This window comes from Dryobates pubescens, chromosome 2 (assembly GCF_014839835.1).
Source record: "Dryobates pubescens isolate bDryPub1 chromosome 2, bDryPub1.pri, whole genome shotgun sequence".
NCBI classification, from domain to species: Eukaryota; Metazoa; Chordata; class Aves; order Piciformes; family Picidae; genus Dryobates; species Dryobates pubescens.
Window position 1 is genome coordinate 16,342,594 of NC_071613.1, and position 27,118 is coordinate 16,369,711.

General features: G+C 48.1%; 1 protein-coding gene across 3 annotated transcripts; it reads right to left on the reverse strand.

Moving 5' to 3' along the window:
- Positions 1-214: 214 nt before the first annotated feature.
- On the reverse strand, positions 215-27,118 carry FOXN2 (forkhead box N2). 3 transcript variants are annotated; one of them, XM_054171104.1, is made up of 7 exons: positions 27,009-27,118; positions 24,734-24,808; positions 12,048-12,598; positions 8,185-8,309; positions 4,827-4,888; positions 2,242-2,310; positions 215-950 (listed from the first exon to the last, which is right to left on the reverse strand). In XM_054171104.1, the coding sequence occupies exons 3-7, from the start codon at positions 12,582-12,584 to the stop codon at positions 433-435; spliced, it is 1,311 nt and encodes a 436-aa protein (XP_054027079.1). In that variant the 5' UTR covers positions 12,585-12,598; positions 24,734-24,808; positions 27,009-27,118; the 3' UTR covers positions 215-432. The 3 variants fall into 3 exon arrangements, with proteins under 3 accessions (XP_054027079.1, XP_054027065.1, XP_054027071.1); XM_054171090.1 differs by having other exon boundaries at positions 4,827-4,891; positions 27,009-27,117; XM_054171096.1 differs by lacking the exon at positions 27,009-27,118 and adding an exon at positions 25,669-25,820 and having other exon boundaries at positions 4,827-4,891.

The window sequence follows — 27,118 nt, forward strand, 5'->3', positions numbered from 1 at the left end:
ACAAGGCAAAATCCACTTCTACAGATGGAACCAGCAGAGATGTAAATACGATCCACAGTGTGCATCTGAACAAACATATTTCTGGGGGAGGGAGGAAAAGCAAATTAGAAAAGACAAAAATCAACTGTTTAAAAGGAGAAAAATTAAAAAGGAAGTGATCCTTAAGAAGTGACATTTTGGAGAAGATTAAATTATGAATTTTTTTCCCCCCTTTTTCTCTTACTTTTTTCTTTTAGGCAGTGATTGAAAAAAAATAAATGGCTAAATTATAGTCAGTGCCCCCCAAACATAAAACCAAAGCAAACAAAAAAGAAAGCAAGCAATGAGTCCTCTTATGGCTTTGATCTCCCCCTTGTGAAGGGTAAAAAAGTAGAAGAAGTATTGCCACAATTAAAAAAAATATATGTGTATATTCAACACTGACAAGACAGCCTATTTCTTCCTCTGCTTGTGACAGTGGCTCTTGGCAGTACATATTAAGGAACTCAAGCACGTTTGGATGCCAGCAAGGTGCAGCAGAGACCCCGCTGCTTCTTTCAACTCCTCATCAATTTCTTGACACAGCTCCTTGAGTGCTTTGCTGCTAGGCTGACTCTCCTTAGAGGTATCTCCACGAGGTTGTGATGCATAGCCACTGTCTCCAAGAGGATCGTCTTCGTAGTCAACATCTGTATCCACCTCGCTGTGGAAGCCTTCGCTGCCGTCGCTGCCGTCGTGGCTGGTCTTGGAGATGAATTCGTACACCTCGTCGAGGGAGGACAAGGAAGACATGCTGGACCGGGAGGCACAGCGCTGGGAGCCCAGGCTGCTGGCACTGTAGTTGTGATCCTCCTTCGGGTCGATGTTGATGGCCATAGGATCATTTTCCTGCAGATTCACGGAGCTGGGAGGGTTGAACGCGCTGCCGTAACTCCTCTTCTTAGGGGTCTTCAGAGGCTGAGGTTTCTCACCTATTAAAACAAAATAAACAACCCCAAGATTTGTCAGGGAGCAAATATTCCAATGAGATCAGCTGCAAAACAAGCACACTGTGGCTGGCTGGCTGCAAAGTAAGCTGAAGGTAAGCATTTCAGAGTCACAATCAGAAACGGTCTGGGCCAGAAGGAACCTTCAAAGGTCAGTAAGTTTGCTGATGATACCAAACTGGGAGGCTTGGCTGATACACCTGAAGGCTGTGTGGCCATTCTGTGAGACTTGGACAGACTGGAGACCTGGGCAGAGAGGAACCTAATGAGGTTCAAAAAGGGTAAGTGCAGAGTTCTTCATCTGGGAAGGAACAGTCAACTGCAGCAGTGCAGCTTAGGAGGTGATCTGCTAGAGAGCAGCCCTGTGGAGAAGGACCTGGGAGTCCTGGTAGACAACAAGTTATCCATGGGACAGCAATGTGCCCTGGGGGCCAAGAAGGCCAATGGGATCCTGGGGTGCATTAAGAGGAGTGTGTCCAGCAGATCAAGAGAGGTTCTCCTTCCCCTCTTTTCTGCCTTGGTAAGGCCAAACCTAAAGTATTGCTGCCAGTTTTGGGCTCCCCAGTTCAAGAGGGACCTTACTGCTCTACCTGCAAAGGAGGTTGTAGCCAGGTGGAGATTGGTCTCTTCTCCCAGGCAACCAGCACCAGAACAAGAGGACACAGTCTCAAGCTGTGCCAGGGGAGGTTTAGGCTGGAGGGGAGGAGAAAGTTCTTCCCAAAAAAGTAATTTGCCATAGGAATGTGCTGCCCAGGGAGGTGGTGGAGTCACTGTCCCTGGAGGTGTTCAAAAAAGGATCTGGATATGGCACTTGAAGCCATGGTTTAGTAGCCATGAGGTGTTGGGTGATGCATTGGACTTGATGATCTCTGAGGTATTTTCCAACCTGGTTGATTCTATGATTCAAAAAAATCTCCAGTAAACAGTGGCTGGGACGAGAGAGAGAATCTGTTAGATGGTAACAGCCCTCTGGGCTTTGTCCAGAGGAGGGTACAGGGGGGTCTGCCCAGGTGGCTCTTTGTCTAGTTATATATATATGTATTTGTAGATGTTTATTACCTTTTCCATGTAGCCTACTTTTGTAAGTAATAATTTCATTTAACTTCCACATTCTGTGCAGCGTGGCAATTTACTCCTTGGGGTAAATTCCACATTGGAACATGGTGCAAAACCAAACCACCACACCAGACCATACTGCCTTCCTGAAACCTCAGAGAGAAAACATTTAGCTATTGGGTAGAGAAGAAAAAGCAGAGGAAAATGGCTTAATGCTTACAGCTCAGCATCCCTTGTTGAATGGAAGTGTTTAACAGCATCATTGCAGTAGCAGCATCGATATCAGATTCTGTGAAGGAGAGACAGCAAAATGTTAGATCTCAGTTAAGAGATTTGACAACACTTAAGTCCCCAGGAAGACATGAAGACTATCTGTACATATTGGCCTAAAAGAAAGAGCAGGGGGGGAAATAACAGGTGTGAATTCAGACAGTGTGCCTCTTACACAGTACAGCAGTTACAGAGCAGTCTCCTATCTTATCCATGCTATTCAAAACCTGCATTCTCACACTGATGCCAAGCAACAGTGACCTTATTAAGACATCCATATGATGCTGCTGTTGCTATACTTATCGACAAATGGCTTTTGTTTGGACCAGCTGAGAGAGAGAGATTATGCAGTAGAACCATAGAACTGTTGAGGCTGGAGGAGACCTTTGACATCATCAAGTCCAACCACTTGCCTAGAGCTCACTATCCCACCATCCACATCCACACATCTTTTAAAGACCTCCAGGAATGGCGACTCCACCACCTCCCTGGGCAGCCTGTTCCAATGCTTTATAATCCTTTTTGTGAAGAATTTTTTCCTGATACCCAACCTGAATCTCTCCTGGCACAACTTGAGGCCATTTCCTCTTGTCCTGTCACTTATTCTATGTGAGAAGAGACCAACCCTGACCTTGCTCCACCTCTTCTGAAGTAGCTGTAGGAGTGATGAGTTCTCCCCTCAGTCTCCTCTTCTGAAGACTAAACAACCCCAGTTCCCTCAGCTGTTCCTCATGAGACTTATATTCAAGACCTTCCACCAGCTTAGTTGCTCTTCTTTGGACAAACTCCAGCACTTCAATGTCCTTCTTGCAGTGAGAGGCCCAAACCTGAACCCAGTACTCAAGGCATGGCCTCACCCTTGCCAAGTAGAGGGGAGCAATCACATCCCTAAAACTGCTGGCCACATTATTCCAGATACAGCCCAGGATGTGTTTAGCCTTCTTGGCCACCTGAGTATGCTGCTGGCTAATATTCAGCCAGCTGTTGATCAGTACCCTCAGGTCCTTCTCCATGCAGCAAAGCATCTCAGAAACTCCATGTCCTGGTTACGTGCCTATGCAAGCTTGAGAGCGAGCGTGCCTGTTAGCACAGCACCAGCTCAAAACACCTCTGCTCCAGCAGGGTTTTTCCACACACAATCAAGTGGAAGAAATGGAGAAGACAAGGGAGTAAAGGGCACAGAACTGCTCCAGCTAGAAAGCACAGGGATCTAAATAATAAATAGGTACTTCAAAAGCTTTAGGTGACTGCAGTGCTTTTAGCTGTGGTGACAAGCACTGCTGTAAAACACCAGAGCAGACTGCTGACACCTCAAAAAGGGCACAGAAATGACCAAGAGTGACATTTCTAACCAGAAAGAGGTGAAAAGGAAAAGAAAGCAGCATGCCCTTCCCCACTCATTTCAGGACACACTCATGAACTTTAAAGGGGAAAAAAAAGAGGCAATTCAAGGTTCTCTTTTGCTCACTTCAGCTATGGATGAAGAAGGCTCCTTACACAGGAGAGAAATTACAGAGTCATAGAATTGTCAGGGTTGGAAGGGACCTTAAAGATCATCTAGTTCCAACCCCCCCTGCCATGGGCAGGGACACTTTGCACTCAACCAGGCTGCTCAAAGCCTCATCCAGCCTAGCCTTAACACTTCCAGGGATGAGGCATCCCCAATTTCTCTGGGCAACCTGTTCCAGTGTCTCACCACCCTCATAGTAAAGAGCTTCTTCCTAATGTCCAACCTAAATCTACCCTGCTGTAGTTTAAAAACACTGTCCCTTGTCCTAACACCACAGTCTCTCCCCAGCTTTCCTGTAGCTCCCTTCAGGTACTGGAAGGCTGCTATAAGGTCTCCCCAGAACCTTCTCTAGGTTCTGAGCCCCAACTCCCTTTTGAAAGAGCTTTAACAACACTCCTCTACAACAAATTAACACATGCCCACTTTTTCCTGCAATCAGCCCTTCAAAAAGGGAACACAGTTCTCTTAAAAACAAGGAGTTCTTTTGGACAAGATCAAGCCTTTAATGATTAAGCTTTAGTAGTCAAAATGCTCTGAATTAGAACATTCTGAAAAGTACCTATGGGAAATGATCTTGTGCTCAACAGCTGTTGCTACTTTTGTTTGCATCTGACAGTCAATGAGAAACAGATTATTTCCATCTTAAATTCACTTTCTTTGGAAAAGAAAAAAAAAAAGAAGAAAAATCTGAAGAATGTCTATTTGGCTAACTGTCCCTCCTCAAGGAAAGCAAAAGTAGCACACTGTCTGCTCATGTCCAGCTTGTCATCCATCAACACCCCCAAGTCCTTTTCCACAGGGCTGCTTTCTATCACCTCATCCCCCAGCCTGTATTGACAGTGAGGATTGCTCCAGCCCAGGTGCAGAACCCTAGTGCCCATACAACAAGCATGCATTCTGCTACATCAGGTTTATTCATAATCTAGCAGACCCTTCAAAGCAGGTCCCACACACGTCATCAGCTGGGCTTCAGTACATGCCTGTAGCATAAAACCAGGAGAGCAGAGTGAAAGGCAATTGCTTACCTTTGAAAGATCGGTGGTAATTCTGCTGGAGAACTGAAGTCAGGTAGTGAGGGGATGTTGACCTACTGAAAAGAAATTCAAAAGGTCAAAGCCAAGATTTAATTAAGCAAATGATCTGTGCAAAGCACAGCAGACAACACTATGGTAAAACCAAAACCAACCCAAGCAGCACAGTTTGGTGGGCAACCAATTGCTGTTGTCCTCAGTAGGTGGCTTGACAGATTGGTTTGACTGTTTATAGGATCATAGAATCATTTCAGTTGGAAAAAACCTTTAAGATCATTGCATCCAACCATTCTCTAACTCTACCAAATCTGGTGCTAAACCACGTCCCCAAGCACCACATCTCTGCCTCTTTTATCCACACAGAGCTTTCTTAGAGCAAATTAATGCTTAGTATTGATTAAGAGAAGGTATTTGCAAGATGAGGCTCCTGGCCCTCCCCAGATCCAAAGGGTACGACACATGTAGTGCTAGAAAGAGAATGCAGCTAGGGGCCTTGCACTTGTTGAATGAGCTGTGCAGAAACAAAACATGCCAGTGATGCCAATCATCTGCAATACAAATGTCAGTGTAAGTAGACACAGATTACAGTTTTGGAAAAAGCTTCTGCTCCAAGTAACACCTTACATTTTATTCTAAAATCCTGCTGAATGATAGGTGTATTCCCTACAGTGAAAACACACTGTAGAGTAATTATGCACACTAGCCCTCCCACAGGAAAATCCAGAAACTCTGGCAGTCAAAAAGGAAAAGCCTCATCCCTGGAGCTTTCTAAGGCCAGGCTGCATGTGGCTCTGGGCAACCTGATCCAGTGTGAGGGGTCCCTGCCCACAGCAGAGGGGTTGGAACTAGATGATCCTTGAGGTCCCTTCCAAGCCTAACAATTCTATGACTGGGGGTGCTGATGGATGAGAAGCTCAACATGAGCCAGCAGTGTGCACTTGCAGCCCAGAAAGCTGACCAGAGCCTGGGCTGCATTAAGAGAAGCATGGCCAGCAGGTCGAGAGACACGATTCTCCCCCTCTGCTCCACTCTGGTGAGACCCCACCTGAAGTACTGCATCCAGTTCTGGAGCCCCTATTACAGGAAGGATCTGGAGGTGCTGGAAGGTGTCCAGAGAAGGGCCATGAGGATGAGCAGAGGGCTGGAGCTGCTCTGCTCTGGAGACAGACAGAGAGAGTTGGGGCTGCTCAGTCTGGAGAAGAGAAGGCCCTGAGGAGAATTTACTGTGGCCTTCCAGTATCTGAAGGGGGGCTACAGGAAAGCTGGTGAGGACTAGGGGAAACAGAGCAGCCCAGGACACGAACGGCTTTCTTGGGGCTGACATAAGTTCTTCAAAAATTACTTACAAGGAAGACTGCCTGAGCCAGTCTCTTGTCCCAGCCACCCTTCACACTGCAATGCTTGTGTCATTGGACTGATCTGGAAGAGCTTGGAAATTCCAAAAGCTTAGCTGGCAAGCAGCTCTGAGTGACCTGCTCTAGGCTGAGTCTGTTTTGATCTTCTGCTCCTCTAGCTGGACAGTGAACATATCTAGAGGTGCCTTCCCATCTTTGCTATTCTCTACATGTTGAAGTTTGACCCATGTTAACACAGACACGGTGTTAACAAAGCTTTAGAATGGCCAAACGAGTTGTACCACAAAACAGAAGTCCATGCCCCTACTTAGAAACATCAAAGCCTGTAAAAACATTACCATCTAATGTCCAATTTACAGTAGTTTCAGTAAGCTGTTCCCATGACAGAAGGTCTGACCACACCACCAGCCATCTCCTACTTCCCAATTTGATTATTTAATTTATTTAAACACTTCAGGGTTATTTTGGTAATGCTTCTGCTCCAGCAGAAAGCTGCAAAAAGAGGACACTTCTGCATCCAGCAGCTCAATAAGGCTGGAAGGCCAGAGACCACTGTTAACATCTTGTGGGTTACAAGCCCAACTGGAAGAGCTCATGCCATGCCAATCTTCAGCTGCTCCTGAGGCTTGCACTGGCGTGCCAGCTCCCAGCCTCACTGGACACTTAAAAATGTCTGCTCCGTGCTACCAGTTTCACATTCTGCTCCAGTAATCCCAGTGCCTCCTGTTTGTTAAGGAAACTCCTCACAGCAAGAGTAAGGCATAGGGCAAGGTACAGAGACCTTAATTATCTCTTATCTCACTGAAATTCTTTGCTGAAATAGATAACCTGGCCACGTGCCTACCTAAGAACTGAAGTCACCAACGGCAGTGCATCCTTCTCTGGTTTCTGCCCCTCTCCACTCCATCCTCCACCTCTACCTCTGAGGTAGACTCAGCTGCCACTCCTCTTCCTCTGCTGAGAATGCATGACTTAGACCTCAAATTCTCCAAAAGTGATCATCTAATCTTAAAATGTGTCAGAAGAGGAAACTCTGACTTCAGAAGTCAGTCTAAAACTACCACAATGACCCACCTCAGAGTATGTCTATGGTAAAGGTTGTTCTTCCCATCCCTTCTGAAAAAGAATTCTCCTCTTAGACCAGCCTAAGCACATCAGGCTGTAGAAAAGTTGTTTTTGACAACAGCATGGAAGATGTCTGCTTTCTCTCTGGACAAGTGACTTACATGAGAAGACAGCCTTCTAAGGTAGCAGCACCAGGCTCCTATGAGGACAGACTGAGAGTTGGGGCTATTCAGTCTGGAGAGGAGAAGGAGAGACCTAATTGGGGCCTTCCAGTATCTGAAGGGGACCTATGAGAAAGCTGGGGAGAGTGTCAGGTAATGACAGGACTAGGGGGAATGGAATAAAACTACAAGTGGGTAGATTCAGATTGGATGTCGGGAAGAAGTTCTTCACTATGAGGACAATGAGACACTGGAACAGGCTGCCCAGGGAGGTGGTAGAAGCCTCACTCCTGGAGGTTTTTAAGGCCAGGCTGGATGTGGCTGTGAGCAACCTGCTGTAATGTGAGGTGTCCCTGCCCATGGCAGGGGGGTTGGAGCTAGATGATCCTTGAGGTCCTTTCCAACCCTAACAATTCTATGATTCTATGATCCTAGATGAGGAAAGAGGATTTGCTCCAGTTCTTGGGCATGCCTACCCTCCAGAGAAATGGGTCTCACCAGTAAGCACTCAGCACAGCCCCAGCCTCAGCCTCCTCCTTTTAAACTCTTCCACATTTACAAAGACGACTTGGACAGGAATCCTAGATCTGCTCTCTGCAAAGCCTGAGCTCATTACATCTCCCCACCTCAGTCACTCTCACCTAGGAGCCACTCAAATTCTTCTCTTAGGTGGCAGCCAGTAGCCAACACATCAACATCTGCATGGCCATTTCCTCTGCTAGGTGGAGTAACACCCCCACACTCCCCAGCCGGATGGCAGGATTCACCTACCTTGGTGGTGACGCCGGCGGAGTGTACAAGGCAAGTGCTGAGGGAGAAGGCTGCTTCTTCAGTGCTTGGACAAGATTAGGTTTGTATTCTGGGTCAACACACCACAAAGACCCTTTTCCATTCACCTGCAGGAAAGAAGTACTACAAATTAGAAATCCCAGAGGCCAAGCTGTAAGAGTCATTTCTGAATGAGTACTTCCAAGATGCAGTGCAGGGCACAGGTATCCACCACTGGACAGCTGATGTGCATCATCCTCAGGCTGCTTCATTGCCTGCATGGAAAGCAGATGCTCCAAAACGGACTGTATAGACCCAAGACCTTCATTATATGGTGTGGAAATACCTGTCTTGCAGCTTGGGATAGCATCTCCAAAGCCCCTGGGAATGTGCTGCCCAGGGAGGTGGTGGAGTCACCATCACTGGAGGTGTTTAGGAAGAGACTAGATGGGGTGCTTGGTGCCATGGTTTAGTTGATTAGTGTTGGATGATAGGTTGGACTCGATCTCAGAGGTCTTTTCCTAACTGGTTAATTCTATTCTATCAAGAAGTTTAATTGAACAGTCATGGTGGCTGGCAGGATGATTTAACTGGCTAGGTACTAACAAGGACTGTCCTCTCAGCTGGCTCCATTCATTACCTCAGTGACAAACTACTCATACCTTTCCATGTGCTTCTCATGAACCCAGACCCTTCCCCCCACATCCCAAACCCTGCCCAACTCTGCCTCTTTTTTCCCCTCCTTTTGGTAGCTTGGAGGCTGTTGCCCTCAGGGAGCAGCCAGGAACTCATCTGAACAGCAAACCACTGCTTTACACTGTTCTATCTGCTACTTTAGGCAAGCACTTCCACTTGTCACCTAATTCAGTTCATCTGGGGCCTGCAGGGTCCGGTTCCTCTTTTTCACCAGCTTGCTGCCCTGACAACATCACACAGGGACTTTGGATAGCTATGACAACAGCAAGCTGAACTGGAACACACCCTGAAGTCATACAGACACTCACAAAAGGCAACAGAGGGTGACTTCTTCAGGTAGTTAAGGCTGGGTCAGGTGTAATGTGGAATTAGGCTTCCACCCACCATTGTCTGTACAGAAGCAGACACTGAACCAAAGAGACCATGCCCATGCTCAATTTGCTTGGCATCTGCTGCTCAACAAAGGCACAGGGCTGGAGTTAAGTGTTACACTTTAGGAGAAAGCCATGCACTACTGGAACTGAAGATCCCACACGACAGAGCTACCTTCAGCCTTAAAATAAACCAGTGGTCTAACCACAGCAACAAGAAAACCCTGTGGCATTACTCCAAGCAAACAGCAAGCCTAAGATGATTCAGTTTTGGGGCTCTCACTACAGGAAAGACACTGAGCTGCTGGAGGGTATCCAAAGAAGGACAGCAAAGCTGAAGGGTCTGGAGAATAGATTTTGTGAGGAGCAGCTGAGGGAACTGGGGTTGTTTAGTCTGGAAAAGAGAAGGCTGAGGGCAGACCTCCTTGCTCTCTACAACTACCTGAAAGGAGGCTGCAGTGAGGTGGGGGCTGGGTATTAGGGAAAATTTCTTTGCTGCAAGAGTGGTCAGGCATTGGAACAGGCTGCCCAGGGAGGTGGTGGAGTCACCATCCTTGGGGGTGTTCAAAAACATGTGGCCATGGCACTTTGGGACATGGTTTAATGGCCACAGTGGTGTTAGGCCGATGGTTAGACTCAATGATCTTAGAGGCCTTTCCAACGGAAACAGTTTCATGATGTGAAATGGTAAACTGCCTTTGGAATCACAGAACATTAGAGGTTGGAAAGGACCTCAAAGCATCAAGTCCAACCCCCCTGCCAAAGCAGGGTCACCTCGGGTAGTCTGCAAGTTTCCTTTGAAGGTTCCTACTTCACCTCAACAGTGGGGAGGCTGCTGATGTGCTCACTCAGGTGTGGGGTAACACCACTCTACCAATCTAATGGGAAAGCAGAGCTGGTGAGATGTTCAGTCCTATCAGCACAAGGCAGTCCTTCCTGATGCCAGCTCAGCTCCAAACCCTCTATCTCCAGCGAGAGGCTGTCAGGCATGCCAGGCATTGCGTGCATTTCTGATAACAAAGCCTGCTACCACTTAGGCTGATCTCCGAGTGTATGGGCCTGGGATTTGTTTGTTGACTTTTGCTATGTGGTTTGTCAGTTTACTTAAGTCAGAGCCAGCTCTTTTGAGGAATGGGAAGGGAAATCAGGAGGAAGTAAACCACTGGCAACTGCCATACAAGTCAGAAGATAGAATGTGTACAGACAAGAGCGTCCTTTAGGAAGCTGTGGTGGGTTGAAGCTACCCCCCAACATAAAATTGCCAGACCAGCTCAGCTGGGAAGCAAACGAAGCTGTATTTACAAGCAAAACTGCAATCTAAAATATGAAGTGCAACAGTATTTACATCTGTGTACAATCTATAAACAAGAACCCCGCTGGACAAACCAGGGGGCTACCAACAGCTTCCCCTTCCCTGCTCCCTCCCCTCCCCCTTGTACATGGGTGTGGTAGTATCAGCCTGAGCCTAGAAAACTGTCAGAGACCTTGAAGAGAAAGTAGCAGAATGTAAATAAATCACCACTGGGTGTAAAAAGGAAAATAATGATAAGCTCTAACTAAGCCTATTGGACCCACAGCAAACTCAGGCCAGTAAGGTAAACCAACTTTGTCTCTTTTTGCTTCCTCTGCTCTGGCTGGTGCTTCTGGCTTTGCTGTCCTTGGCTGTGCTCTTAGTTGTGGCTAACAAACAACTCCCTGCTCTTTCTTTTGTCCCTTGTGTACATGGGAGAAGAGAGGAGGGGGCAAGGAGTGGGGAAGCTATTACTAGCTCCCTGGGTTTGTATTTCATAAGATTTTTGTACTGTTGTACGTAGTTATGAATAATACTTCCATTTAAACTTCTAATTCTTTCCCATCTGGTGTGGAGTGTTTCTCTTTAACTCCTTTGAGAAGGATTAAAGAGCATCTGTCTCGCTCCTCAAACCAAAGGGGAGAAGATTCAGCAAAAAAAGCCCCAACAAAATAAAAAGCCACCTAAGAGAGACCTGAAATTTCAGTCTGATTATTGCAGGCTGACAAAATTCTAAGCAGCAACAGGGTCCTTTGCAGGAGAACATTAGTCAGCTTCAAAAATGTTGCACCACAGCGAGCTCCACCCAGGTCAGCACTAAGTAAGAAACCCAAGTGACTTCTGCCATCCCCTGATTTGCCAGGAGTGGCATTTCCAAACCATCTCCAGCTGCAAATAAAGTGTTAAGAGGACATGGAGAGGGGAAAAAACCAAACCAACCTACCAACCACCCGCAACACAAAAAAGCTAACAAAACCCTTGAGAAGGGCAAAATAAAACCCAACAAAACCACCCCCCTTGATAACAGTAAGACCCTTCTCCATTCCCCCCCTGAATTTCCAAGTTCACAGAATCAACCAGGTTGGAAAAGACCTGAGAGATCATCACGTCCAACCTATTACCTAATACCTCCTGACAACAAAACCATGGCTCCAAGTGCCACATCCAAGCCTTTTCTGAACACCTCCAGGGATGGTGACTCCACCACCTCCCTGGGCAGCACATTCCAGTGGCCAATTACTCTCTCTTGGAAGAACTTTCTCCTCACCTTGAGCCTAAACCTCCCCTGGCACAGCTTGAGACTGTGTCCTCTTGTTCTTCTGGTGCTAGGTGCCTGGGAGAAGAGACCAACCCCCACCTGCCTACAACCTCCTTTCAGGAAGCTGCAGAGAGCAAGGTGGTCTCCCCTGAGCCTCCTCTCCTCCAGGCTAAAGAACCCCAGCCCCCTCAGCCTCTCCTCATAGGGCTTGTGCTTGAGGCCTCTCGAGTTGACCCACTTCCCCCCTCACCTTGCCATGGCTCCGCTCCACTTTCCGGAAGCACTTGTTCAAGGACAGGTTGTGCCGGACCGAGTTCTTCCAGCCAGTGGGTGCTGTGGCGAAGTAGGGGAAACGCTCCAGGATCCAGCTGTAGATTTCTTTGACAGGCAAGCTCTTGTTGGGGGAGTGCTCGATGGCCATGTAGATGAGAAGGCTGAAGGAGTAGGGGGGCTTGGAAGTGGAGCATTTCTTTTCGGGGTTTGGATAGCAGGAGGGCGAGAAGGAGGGCACGCTGTCGCCCTCGATGTCGTACAAGGGGCTGACAATGGGCAGGCCCTCGCTGCCCAGGCTGAAGTTGGTTAGCAGGTTAGTGCTCTCGTGCAGCCAGTTCAAGTTGGTGAGCTCGTCGTCCGCCGAATCTCTGCCCACCACGGTGGCCTTGGGCCTGCCGGCGTGGCCGGCGTCAGGCAAGCTTCCCATTCCATGACACTGCCGTAGTCCTGCAGCTTTTTCCGCTCCTGGCGTTTCAGCTTTCTTATCCGGAGTCATTCCAGTGACTGGACCCATTTAGAGCTATTGGGCTGCAACACAGAACACGCTCTCAAATCAGGGCCAACCTTGGCAATGGGGTGCCGTGGCAGAGCACCCCAACACACAGCTGTACCATCCCCCCTCTCTGCAGGAATGCTGTAGTCACTGATGAGAGCCAGGGTCCAACACAAACCCACAGTAACCATAGAACTGTTTTGCTTTGAAAAGACCTCTAAGGTTGAGGTCCCATCCCCTCGAGATATCATCAAGTTCAGCCATCGACCCTATGCCACCATGGCCATTAAACCATGTCCCAAAGTGCCATGTCCACACGTTTATTGAACACCTCCAAGGACAGCAGCTCCATCACCTCCCTGGGCAACCTGTTCCAATGCCTGACCTTTTTCCAAATATCCAAACTAAATCTCCCCTGGCACAACTTGGAAGCCATTTCCTCTTCTCATGAGTGTATGTTATATGGTTATAAACCCTTTGTTAAGAGGACACAGAGAAGGGGAAAACAAACAAACCTTTATAACCTTTTATGGTTATAAACCAAAGGACTTATGGCAATGAATCAGGGAATCGTCTGCGTTGGAAGGGACCTCCAAAGGTCATCTAGTCCAAACCCCTCTGCAGGCAGCAGGGACATCCTCAACTAGGTCAGGCTGCCCAGAGCCCTGTCAAGCCTCACCTTGAGTATTTCAAGGAACGGGGCCTCCATTACCTCCCTGGGCAGGGAGAACAGGAGCAACGTGCACAATGGATGTGTGATGCAGTGACATAGAAATGCCACAGGGTACATTTATCTTATGCTCCCCAACAGGAGGCAGAGCCCTGCCAGTCCCAGCCTGCTGCCAGGTGTGGGATGCAGAATTTGAGCCTTCTCCTGCAAACACATTGGGTTTCCCACCAGCAATTTTTTTCTCCTCCCTTCATCTGCTCATATGCTTTTGCATCAGCTATTGCAAGGCTGTTTTGACAGTACCACCTGCACCTATGCTTACCAGTACTAGTGCTGGAAACCATCCCCAACATTTTCTATTGCAGTGCAGGGCTGGGCATTATTAAACTACCAGGCTTAAACTACCAGCTAAAAAAATTAAAAGCAATGCAAATTACTCCAATAGCTGCTCAAAAATAGCTTTGCTCTCCCTACAATTTATTTCTCCCTCAAGCCATCAGAGCAGATTTATATTGGCAGCCAGGGATTGGTAGCTTTAAACACAGCAATATATGCATATGCTTATGTCAGTTTTTCAGTCCTTCTTTTAAAGTTAAAAAAAAACCCAAACAAACAAAGAGCTGGTGATAACATTCACAGAGGGAGACAAACCCCAGTGCTGCTGCAGTGGAGTTGCACCCTTTTCCTTCCAATGAGTAACTTTACCGCCCTGTTCAGCACCTCTTCAGCCAGCTACGTACGAGCTTGCACCTCCCAGATGTGCATTAGTCATTTCAGCACTTGGTTCATAGGTTCATAGAATGGTTTAGGTTGGAAGGGACCTCGAAGATCATCCCCTGCCATGGACAGGGACACCTTCCACTAGGGCAGGTTGCTCAAGGCCTCATCCAACTTGGCCGTGAACACCTTCAGGGAGGGGGCATCCACAACCACACTGGGCAACCTGTCCCAGTGTCTCACCACCCCCACTATAAAGAATTTGGTACTAATACCCAGTCTAAGCCTTCCCTCCTCAAGCTTAAATCCATTCCCTTTTGTCCTATTGCTACAAGCTGCTGTAACAACTCTGTTCCCAGCTTCCTAGTTCATGTTGCACGAAACAACTCTTTGCAGATCTTCAGTCAGCATGGTAACTCCAGAACATGCTCATGCAGTTTCAGGCCACTGTATTTATTCCTTTGATAAAGTGAGGCAATGAAGTCTGGTTTATAGCACAGATATCATAGGCTCACAGGATGTTAGGGGTTGGAAGATCAAGTCTCTGGAGATCAAGTCCAACCCCCCTGCCAGAGCAAGACCATAGAATCCAGCACAGGTCACACAGGAGCACATCCAGATGGGGCTGGAAAGGCTCCAGGGAAGGAGACTCCACAACCTCTCTGAGCAGCCAGTTCCAATGCTCTGTGACCCTCACATTGAAGAAGTTCCACCCCATGTTGAGGTGGAAGTTCCTGTGCTGTAGTTGACAACCATTGCCCTTTGCCCTATCCCAGGGTGCAAGTGAGCAGAGCCTGTCCCCTCCCTCCTGACCCCCAGCCCTCAGGTATTTATCAACATTGATTAAATCCCCTCTCAGTCTTCTCCTCTCCAGACTAACCAGCTCCACATCTCTCAGCCTCTCCTCACAGGGCAGTGCTCCAGTCCCTCCATCATCCTGACTCTCTCCAGCAGATCTCTGTCCCTCTTGAACTTGGGAGCCCAAAGCTGGATGCAATATTCCAGGTGTGGTCTCACCAGGGCAGAGTAGAGGGGAAGAGAACCTTCCTCAATCTGCTGGACACACTGCTCTTAATGCACCCCAGGATCCCATTGGCCTTCTTGGCCCCCAGGGCACATTGCTGTCCCATGGATAACTTCCTGTCCACCAGGACTCCCAGGTCCTTCTCCACAGGGCTGCTCTCTAGCAGATCACCTTCTAACCTATGCCCCAGGCATGCTCACAGTCTCCTCCAAAACACAGAGGGAAGAAAAATATCTTTAAATTATTCAACCTGCACTTAAAAACCAGGTAGGCTTCGTGGTGTCATGCTGCTTGTGTTTGCATGCCATTATGTGTTAGCAGAGAATCATTACAGTAATTAATACCCTACTTAATGCTATTTGCAGGCAATACACTTACAGTAAATAAACACAGGCTACTGCCCCATTTCTCTTAGTACATGCATTACCAGTACTGCCTTCTCAGTGCCTAGTTCACCACCTCACACATCTCTGACATGAACACATCAGCAGAAATTAATTCCCGCCCCCCCCCGAAAGCAATAAAGGCCATTATTAAACTATTATAATCCAATAAATAAGAGAAAGAATACCATCACAGCTCCACAGCCAGAGCAGTTTTCAATGGGTATTCTCCAGTGGTCTAAAACTAAAGACTGCATTAAGGATAATTGAAATATAGAAGCAGCAGACTCTGGAGCAGGACAAGGTATTGGAATTTTAATGCTGAACTCCATTGTGATGGCAGTAACAGGGACATCAAGGACCACTGTCAAGGATTAAGGCTGGGCTGGTACCTCTAAATGAGTGACAGATGCTCTCTATTCATCCCTCCCCCTTCCCAAAGGGGAAAAGGAAGAAAATATGGAAGACTTACAGGTTGGGGGGAAAAGCCCAAACAATTAAAGTGGTTTTAATGAAACAGTAACAACAAAAAGAAAAAATGAAAGAAAGAAATCAAATGTGTACAAATATGTACAGAACCAATAGGGAACTCCACCACTGATGCTGCAGAGCAGACATCAGGTCAGTCACAGCCTGGACTCAGCAGCAGATGGGAACTGGATTCAGGAACTCACAGACTGGAATAGAAAGCAGAATAATGGACAAAGTCCTCCTCAGACACTGGCCATAGAATAGAGCTTGACAGGCTGAGAGAGCTGGATTGTTCAGCCAGAAAAGAAGGCTCCAGGGAGACCTTATAGCAGCCTTCTAGTACCTGAAGGGGGCTACAGGAAAGCTGGGAAGGGATTATTTACAAGGGCCAAGAGGCAATGGTTTCAAACTAGAGCAGGGTAGACATGGATTGGAAGTAGTTTTTCACTATGAGGGAAGCAGAACACTGGAACAGGTTGCCCAGGGAGATAGTGGAGGCCCCATCCCTGGAGACATTCGAGATCAGGACTGATGGGGCTCTGAGCCAACCTGATCTAGTTGGGGTTTTGGGCTCGATGACTTCTGGTGGTCCTTTCCAACCCACTGCACTCTCTAATTCCATGGTCCCTCAGCTCTATACTGTGCATGACATCTATGGAATGGAACAGACTGTTACTTTGGGTCACCTGTCTGCTTCTCCTTGCAAGTGTGGCCTTTTTACTTATGACCCTTTCACTTACAGCACCCCAACGTGGTACACAGGATTGAGCAGTGACCTTGGTTTCTATAGGAGCAAGCAGTAAGTGAGAGCCTTTTGTGTATCAGTCCTTAGTAGCAACTATAAACAACAGTGTTATCATGCCTAGAAGCAGCCACTGGCTGTGAAAACATGCTACTGACTTCAGAAAGTGAAGTCACTGGGGAGAGACTGAGCTGAGAAGTCCAACCACTAAACACAGTTAGTTCTGTTCCAGCTCAAACCAGGACAACCAGCAACTGACAGTTTTAGCAACTGCCTTTCTGGAGATAGCCACTGCCCCTAGACAGCATCATCTCAGCCCCAGCAACACAACGTGCTGAGTTTATACCACATCAACCTGCTCCTGCTCTGCTTTATGTCACAGCATTGTAACCTCTCATTCCATCCAGACCTCTGGCTCAGGTCTGCTGCCTGAAGAAAGAACCAAAGGACTGCAAAGCCATCAAAAGCTTGCCCTTCTCCTAGGCAAAGATCAACCTTGGCAACTCCAAAGGGTGCCTCCCAGATGGGCTCAGTACCAGACATGTTAAATGTGTCTTACCTCTCAAGCCCCCACGGGCCTCCTCTTCTCTTAAGTACCCAGGGGCCCAGATGAACATCTCTAACTATTCCACTGCTTTTTACCTTTAGTAGCCTGGTGAGGAGGGCCAGCAGTGCCGCTGGAGCGTATTTGAAGGCACACACTTAGTGCACACTTTCCAGAGTCCCTTTTCATTCATGCAGGCCCTAAATTACCTCCAAAATGAATTTCTTCTCATGCATATGTGCTCTGCCCAGCCACAAGCAGACAGGATTCTAAAAACACAGCTTCCAAGCTATCATTTTCAAGATCATCACTCCCAATATTTGGGGTTTAATAATTTACATCAAAGCCATCTCTGCTACAAACTAGCAGGGACTTGAGGGCAGGGATGACTAAATGGAAAACCAACAGCAAGGAGAGCAGACAGACAATTAGAAGGTGAAAGCATGGAAGATGCTCTCTAATGCAGACACCATGATAAAAATGCATGTGCTTGGACCCTCAAGATTTCTTCCTAAAGTTTCTCACTGTTACTGGCCAGAAAGGCTGATGCAAAGTCAGAGGCAGGTAGCCACCAGGACTTGCTCTCACCCCCAAGTGAAACAGGCAGGGAGGGGAGAGGGAAACCTAGCAGAAGGGCAAGGTTAAGAGCACAGACAAGTGCTGTAAGGTCACTTAATTACATTTGTCTGCCACTCCTTTACTCCCTTACTGCCACCTTCCCTGCCTCCTCACCTACTCCAGGGGCAGCACAAGCTTTGCAGGAAATCCATTCCACATGACACACACCTGTTCAGCCGCTGAGACAGGCTCCACACACCTCTCCTCCCACCCTCCCAGAGCCACTCCTTACCGAAGCAGGATGGCAGATGAAAATGTTTAATCATTGGCTGGCACCTTGAATCACAGAATGATAGGGGTTGGAAGTGACCTCTGGAGATCACCTAGTCCAACACCCCCACCAAAGTAGGTTCACCTACAACAGGCTGCACAGGACAGCATCCACACAGGTTTTGAACGACTCCAGAGATGGAGACTCCACCACCTCTCTGGGCATCCTGTTCCAGTCCTGTGTTACATGAAATTCTTTCTCATGTTTAGATGAGACTTCCTACATTCAAGTTTGTGCCCATTACCTCTTGTTCTGTCACTGGGCACCACTGAGAAAAGGCTGGCCCCATCCTCCTGACAGCCACCCTGTAAGTATTTCTAAGCATTACTGAATGCCCACTGCAGTTCTCACAGGGACAGCCCCAGTCCCCAAGCAGGTAGGGGCAACCTACAGCGGTGCAAACGCTTTAAGTGCGCCTCTAAAAAACGTGCAACAGTTCAGGCTCTGTCCCCAGGCTTTGCCCTACTAACTACACAGTAACCCAGCATGCTGCTGTTAATGAGCATTAAGACTTGAAACTGAAAGCCAAAGTATCCAAAGCTTAAGAGCATCATGCATGTAAATCCTAAAGAGCTGAACCATTATCTCCTCTAAGCACCTTCAAAAGAAAAACCAACATCTACTCCTCAAACACAAAGCACTGCAGCAACTTATTTTGCATGGCAATTACAGAGGAGGACTGTGATTCTAGAGTAAGAAGATTAAACGGCTGCTAAGTCAACTGAGGCTGCTCGCACACAAGTTAGCTCACACCAGAAAAGAGACAAGGCAGACAATATCCTACCCAGCGGTCTAGTGATTTTTGGCATCACTCAAAAGCCAGAACAGTCCAGTACCCAAAGCCCAGTGAAGTCTTTCAGGCTACTCATGACCCCAACAGTACAACCCAGGTTTGAAGAGGCTGATTAAGGCTGCAGGAAGATTCAGTTCGAAGTTCGGGTTAGGAGAAGTTCTAACAGACTGGAAAAGATTCAGCATTGCAAGACAAGAAAGTATTTTTTGCAGTCTTCTTACCAACTCACTGAAGAGTCAAGCTGGGGAAAGGTTATGGGGACTGGAAGGTCCTCAGCCCAGCAGAGGTTGACATCTGGCCTTAAACCGGGTTTGCACATCCCCACATACAACTCCAGCTAACTTCATTTTGATGGAAGACCTTGAGCCCCACTATGATCTGCCACAGAACTGAATGCTTTGGATGTGTGAGCATTTCATGGAAACAAAGCTGCTCTAACACAGGCCAACTGTTTAATGGAACCAGAGGCCCATCTGGGCATACCCTCAGGCAAATAGGGAAGCACTTTGTTTTCCACCCCCAAGCAGCCCTTCTCAGAGTCTCAGTTCCAAGAGTCCAGGTCCAAGGGACAAAGCGGTAGCACATACTTCTGTCCCATCAAAGCTGACCTTGTCCAAAACTAGCATCATTGCAGTTAAAAGTGCAGAGATACTGGTTTATGGCCACTGTGCCTGGATGCATCAACCTGACAAGAACGAATTTAGCCTTTTCATTAAGAGATGCCTTGTAGTGTGTGAGAGGAGCTGCTGCTGTTCCTTGGACCCTCTACTCTCCAATGGCATCAGCGTAACATCAGTGTCCCCAGTTAGGGCAAACTTCTCCACAACTAAGTATAGCAATTTATTTCTCTTGGACCAGCTGAACAAGGAGGCCACCTCTGCTAGCAGTAGGAAGCTCTGGAACCTGCTAACAGCACAGTAATGACCCTCCAGATTTAAAAACTAAACTGAAGAAAATCTTACCATGCAGTGTCTCAGTCTGAAGAGCAGAATATGATTTTAATCCAGGAGAAGAGATTTGTAGCCATACACTGGGGTTAATGACAGCAGCTCTGCAACCACCCTATGTGCAACAAGCTGAAGGTGTGCAATCTTAGTTACAGAGCCTGGACCTTGGTGTACTCCATGCACAATTTTTGTACTGCTATGAACCAGCTCTGTAAGAGATGTACAAATGCTTTCCCATGCAAGCAGCTCTACCAACAGCAAACTCTTTTATTGCTGTCTTGTATTCCCACGCATTTATTGCAAGTGCATTGACATCAGAGACATTAGGAAGAAGTTCTTCACTACAACGGTGGTGAACATTGGAACAGGTTGCTCATGGAGGTGGTGGAGGCCCCATTCCTTGAGACATTCAAGGTCAGGCTTAATGGGGCTCTGAGCAACCTGATCTAGTTGGGGATGCCCTTGCTTACTGCAGGTGGGTTGGACTAGATGAGCTCTAGAGGTCTCTTCCAACCCAGTGCCTTCCATCATTCCATGCTGAATACATCAATGTACATATTGTGTTGTTAAAACAGCCCAAGAATTAACACAAATAAATGACTATCACTGCTCACCTACACAGGTTTGGCAAAAGCTTCCAAGCACAGGACCAGCAATAAAAAGAACAAACCAAACCTAACCCAACCCCCAAGACTTGGCACAACCAGTGAGAATTCATGAAGGAAAAACTCCACATCCATTTGATAGGGAGCATTAAAAGCATGACACCAGACCATTTCCCCCCCCATTAATTTAACCTTGCCCCTCCACCATCTCCTTTGTCTCAGGCCTGTCCACCTCACACAAGTGGCTGAGCAGGCTGGAGGTCAGCTGAGATTCCACCTCCCCCTTGCCCAGCCCTGAGAAAAGCCTATATTTGATTATAGCACTATATGATGTCACGTATCCAAGACAACTAAAGGCATTATGGTCTCCCGAGAACAAAACCGCCTCTCGGCCGTACATTTTGGCAAGCTGGGCCCCGTTGTCTGCAGTGAAGAGCAGGCATCTGCACCCCCTCCCACCCTCCCCAGCAACAGAAGGCACCCAGAGATGCTCCCCCGAGGCAGCACCCATGGCAAGTGAGGTTCCTGCCCTTCCCCCTCCTCTTGGCTGCAAAAGGAGAAGTAACTGTTTAAAGAGCCATTACAAAGGTGGTTATCAGCTTCTTGAAGTCAGTGATGCCCTGGGGCAGCACCCATGGCAAGCGGGGTCCTTGCCCTTCCCCCCTCCTCTTGGCTTGCAAAAAGGGGGCAAAGGGAAAAATAACTGTTTAAAAAAATCATTTAAAAAAATCACAAAATCACAGAAAATACCCAGTTTGAAGAGATCTCAAAGCTCATCCAGTCCAACCTTCGACCCAGCACTGAAAGGTCAACACTAAACCGTGGTCCTAAGCGCCAGGTCCACATGCTGTGTAAACACCTCCAGGGCTGGTGACTCCACCACTGCCCTGGGCAGACCATTCCAGTGTTTGAGAACCCTTTCAGCCAACCAATATTTCCTAACATCCAGCCTGAACCTCCCCTGGCAAAGCTGGAAACCATTTCCTCTAGTCCTGTTGCTTGCCACCAAGGAGAAGAGGCTGCCCCTCCTCACTCCAGCCTCCCTCGGGTAGCTGTAGAGAGCAATGAGGTCTCCCTTCAGGTGGTTATCAACTTCTTGAAGTCAGTCAGGAAAAAAAAAAAAACAATCAGCAAAACCCAAGTGAGGTACCAGACAAGCCCCAAGCTCAAGCATTTCATTTTAACCTTGGCATCAGTGGGGTCAAAAGGAGCAGAAAGGTTTTCTGAACTACTTCCAAGCCTCTCACTTTGATGAGCTTTCAATGCCAACATTCTCCTGCACCCTGTGACATAGTTAAAGGCAGGAAAGAATGAAACAAAAAAAGGGCAATGGAAAAAATAATCTGTGAAAAAACCCAATATTAGGAAAAGTTAAGAAATGCTGCAACATTTAAAAAGGGAAGGAATCAAACCATTACCACAGCCAGAGGAAGATTTCATCCAACATCTAACCTGTATGCAAAAAGTGTTCATTTTTTGGATACAGGTTTGGAAGGTGCTGTGTAAACTCAGACATGCCTGGATCCCAAGCACAACCCACAATCCACAGCCTCTAAGCCATTTAGCCCAGCACTGCTTGCAGTGCAATCAAGAAGCCCTTCCAAAGGCTGCAACCACTGGTGGACCCAGCTCCCTGTTTGGAGCAAAACCAGAAGTGGGTAGATTCAGACTGGATGTAAGGAAGAAGTTCTTCCCTGTGAGGGTGGTGAGACACTGGAACAGGCAGCCCAGGGAGGTGGTGGAGTCTCCATCTCCGGAGTCATTCAAAACACGTCCTGTGCAACCTGCTGTAGGTGAACCAGCTTTGGTGGAGGTGTTGGACTAGATGGTCTTCAGAGACCCCTTTCAGCCTCTATCATTCTCTGAACTGGGTAAAACCAAACACAATTTATACTCTAATCCTTACAGTGGATACAGAAGCACAGGGGTAGGGGGAGATTTCTGCAGCAGCCAGTTTAATGGAGTCTCTAATACACCTCTGAGAAAGCAGAAGGGAGCAAAGTCTAGTCTGAACATAACTGAAAACAATCTGAATGTACTAGGGAAAAAAAAAATACAAATCCACATTGCTGAATATTGGTATAAACCATCTTATCTGCACAAATTCCAGGCTTCTCTCAAAACGGTCCTGGCATGCAAGCAACCATTCAGTGACAGGTATTTCTACTCCAGACACAACAGCTACTCTTCCAGGTTGCCAGCCATACAGACCTCCAGGCACTCAGCACTGAGAAGAACCCAGCAGCACTCTGCAAAGCGAGTGTGACCCAACCTTCATGCTTCTGTAGTCACAACATCTCACAGGGAGGAGGCAGAGTACCAGGGGTGATAAAGACAGTGGCTTGCATTGGACAGCAACGCCTCTTGTCCTACCACCACAGGCCCTTTTAAAAAGCCTCTCACCTCCTGTATCCCCCTTCACATACTGGAAGGCCACTATAAGGTGTCCCTAGTCTTCTCTTCTCCAGACCAAGCAGAGCCAACTCCATCAATCCTGATCTCATAGGAGAGGTGCTCCAGCCCTCTGATCATCTTTGTGACCCTCTCCCAATGCAAGCATGTCCTTTTGCTGGGGGCTCCAGAAGTGGACACAGCACTCTAGGTGAGGTCTCACAAGAACACAGTATTCTCTATGTACCCCAGAGCATTGCTGCACACTTTTAGCCAGCACAATGAGGACGGGATGGAGAGTTCATCATCACCCAGTGTGCAGTCAGAAGGCACGTGTAACATGACAGGGAACAAATACACCACGTATTGCACATTAAAGTCCAGCCAGACAAAAAGTGAAGCAGCACCTTGGAGTTTTCTTGTTTTAAATATGAGAAAAAACTTTTCAACTGTGAGGTGACAAAGCACTGGAGCAGGCTGCCCAGGGAGGTTGCAGAGTCTCCCTCTCTGGAGATATTCAAGAATCACCTGGATGTGCTCCTGTGTAATCTGGTCAAGGTGATCCTGCTCTGGCAGGGGGGTTGGACTGGATGATCTTTCGAGGTCCCTTCCAGCCCCTGAAATTCTGTGATTCTGTGATTTACTTGTGGGTGTTTTTGCAGGGAGCAGAGGAAAGAGCTGGTTCTGGGAACAGACACAACACAGCCACCCAAACTGACCCTCTCGGCTGCCGCGCTGGGATGCGGACAGGGTTTGCAGCCTGCAAGTCTGCACTTGCTGAAGAGATGAAGCTGCGTGCTGACGTGAGTCACCCAGCGCTGCTGACAGCAGGAAGTTGCCTACCACCATTTGGGTTGTCTGACGGCGAGGCAGAAGCGCTAGGACTAGGCACTTGCTGCCTCCATCAACTTCCCTCACCACAGTTACAGTCAGTGCAGTAACATCCTACATACAAGATTGGAGTTAACACACCTCACCACTGGGAAGGGGAGGAACAGCAACAGCCACAAAAAGAAAACTCAAGGATCCAAATGGAATAAAACACAGATAACTTACACCTGTACTAAAAGGTACCAAGTGCACATCTGTAGCACTGATAGCTTTGGCTTACTGGAACTAAAAGCTGCTTTCACTGATTTATGGCCAGGAGAGGAAAGCTGTCTTTCACACAGCTCACCCTGCACCACAGCAGTGCAGTAAGACTACCTTGTTGAATGGAATGGAACAAGAGATGCATGGCATCAGTGGCTATGGGCGCAGTCATTCCTCCCAACAACTCTATTGTCACCCCACTGGCTATCATCCCATTGTGGAGCTCATTCTGATCAAGTAATGTGAACTTGCATTTGGAAAAAGTCTTCAGAGTGCCTGGGGTATTGCCTCCCATAAATACCAGCTCCTTTCCACCCCAAAGGTGGGCAGCCAAGGAGTGACAACATAGAAGCAAGGTGGAATTACAACCTCAGTAAAAACAGCATCAAAACTCCCATTGTTTGTATGGGAAGCAACATTTCCACACAAGAACTGCATCAATTTCTCACAGTTTAAATTAAATTCACACACAGCACCTGCAGGGGCCAGGCTATCTTGTTGAGCAAAAGTTTGCCTATACTCAACATGTCAGGTTTTCACATCTACTGCATTGAGCATGCAGAGCCTTTGGTTAACAAAGATGGTAAAAAAATCAAGCTTGAATGTCCCTAAGCCTCTGTCCTCCATTCCAGGCACTACACTCACACACCAGGTAGTCCTTTCTCTCATTTAGTGGGACCATTATACATCCCTGTATCTGCTCCATTACTTACTAGACTGGCAAGTTCAGACACTGAGATAGTTGCTGCCAATGTTGGTGCCTTCCAAACCCCAGCTCCCCAGAGGATGCAGAAAGGCTCCTCAAGCAGACATGGTGATTTGAGCTGTTGAGGTAGCACCTCCTTGGCTGGTGTCCCTTTTGCATTAAAATAATAATAATATTAGTAATAATAAAATCTTACTTCTGGGTTGAGCAATCACTGCAGAGCTTCGGCAGCACACAAAGCGGGTCACAACTTCATCTTCTGGCCAAGATGCTGCCAATGAAAACATCAACAGTTTTATTCCAGCAAGGTCTGTGAAGAGTACTTGGGGCAGCACACCTGAAGCAACTTAAGGTCAATGCATCCAGCTCCTTCCGGTCCCCCTACTCCCCAAGGCAAGGGCCACAGCTAGAGCCAACACATCTCCACCATGCTCCACAAGCATAAACACCGTGTACAGCAGCACTGCTCAGTGCATGGGTGAATAAAAAACCATCCACACAAAAAACAGAGCACAGAGAAGTCCTATACAAATTTCAGGCAACTCAAACTTACAAAGTGAGGACTACTACTTCCTCCCTATTTCTACAAAACTCAAGTCACGTGCGGACACAAAGGGACCCCCAGCAGAAGCTGAACCACTGTGGTAGCATGTGGCTCAGAAATAACGTGTCCCAGCACTAACCTAAGCTCATCAGCTCAGGCTCTGTGCCCTGTTAATTGCTACTATGCAGCCTTCAGTTCAGAATAGATGTGTCCAACTACCTTCTGCAGAGCTTGGGAAATAGGATGGCACCTGCCAAGAGAAAACCAACCAAACAACTGAAAACTAGTTGATGCTTTTCTAACACAGGATAAAGCCATCTTAATTTTTCTTGCATAGCTGTAGCAACATGCCAGAGGTCTAGAATGGGGAAAGGGACCTCAAACCAAGAAACACAACAAAGATTACGGAATTCATATGTCAGTGTATTGCAACCCAATTATTACTAATGTCCAGCTGAATGAAAAGTCCACCAATAACAAGATCTGGAGCATGTGTGTGTGTATGTGTATACACACACATATCTGTCCCATATGATATACAAAATTACTTTAATTTCACAGGTTAGCAACAAACCTAATGAACTTACCTTCAGAGCATTCAGGTCCAACATTAATTCAGCATTCTTAACTTTACATTTTGCACGTAACATCCATTCCCAGGCTGGCACCAAGGCAGGGAGGTCATTTTGCTGGACTTTGCTCAAGGTTACTCCTTGTTTTCTGGTTTTAATTATTTGTTCTCATTACCCTTTCGTTTGGGCCTCGTCAGAACCCAAATATTTTACCACAAACCCCTCAGTTTCTGCACCCATATAAACTGGGAACGCAGGAGTGTGCCCAAGCAGAAGTTAAGCTAGGTGGGCAGTGGGATGCTGCTCCTCAGACACTCAGCGCTATTCACTGCCCAATTCCACCACCTCTGTGTGTGTCCCCTCTCTACACACCACACACACAAAAAAAAGAAGGAAAAAAAAAAAAAAGGAAAAAAAGAAGGCAAAAAATCCGTAAAACCTGTGAAGGGCCACGTGCCTTGCCTCCAGTACCTCGTTCAGGAGCCCTTTCCACAGCCTTTGAACCCAAATCGCGGGACGCCCGAAACACATCCTCCCGCTTGCCCCTCGTCTCTAGGCGTCACAAGCACCGCAGGGGCTTCCCACTGGCTTTAGAGACCAGAGTAAGGCCAAAGGACGCTTACTCGCTAAACCGCTTCGGGCCTTTAGCGGCGGTGCGCGCCGGAGGCGAGGGGCACGGCGGGGCCGCGCTGGCCGAGTCGCTGCCGCGGCTGACTCCGTCGCCTCAGCCTCGTCAGAGGCGCGCAGAGAAGCGCCGGGGCCTGAACCGCCGCGGGACCTCGCACGCGGAAAACCCGCGGGCGGGCGGACGGACGGACGGACGGATGCTCCGCAGAGCCGCGCCGGGAGGAGGAGCTGCGGAGGTTTGCGGGGGGGCGGCGGGGGGAAACGGGTAGCCCCGCTCCCGGCACGGCCACGGCGGGCTGTGGGGTATGGGAGGGCTGTCCCCACGCACCGTGAGCGCCCACCCGCGCGCACCGTCATCGAGAGCGGCCGAAGAGGAAGCGCCGCCACAGCGCCTTGTCCCCACGCCGGGGGAAGGAAGGTGTCGCTTCACCCTCTACACGCGTGGCAGGAGGTGAATCCGTCGCGGGGGGGACGGACACCAGCCCACCTCCACCACCCCCCCGCCCAGCACCAGCAGGACCCGCCGCCCCGCTCTTTCCCCATTCACCCACGAGCCTTAAAAAAACCCCAACCAACAAAACACACCAATAAAAAACCATCAACCCTTGCAAAACCCCGAAAAATCAAAAAGGAAAAAAAAAGGGGGGAGGGGGTGGAGAAAGCAACAGAACGAGCGGGGTGAATCAGGGGTGGGGAGGGAAGGGGGGGAGCTCGCTGGCTCCACTCACCGCGGTCACGAAGCCGTACGGCCGGCAGCACGGACACAATATGGCAGCAGGGGGATGTGTCAGGGAGCAGCTGCTCCCTGCGCAGCGGCGGCGGCACCGCCGGCACCGCC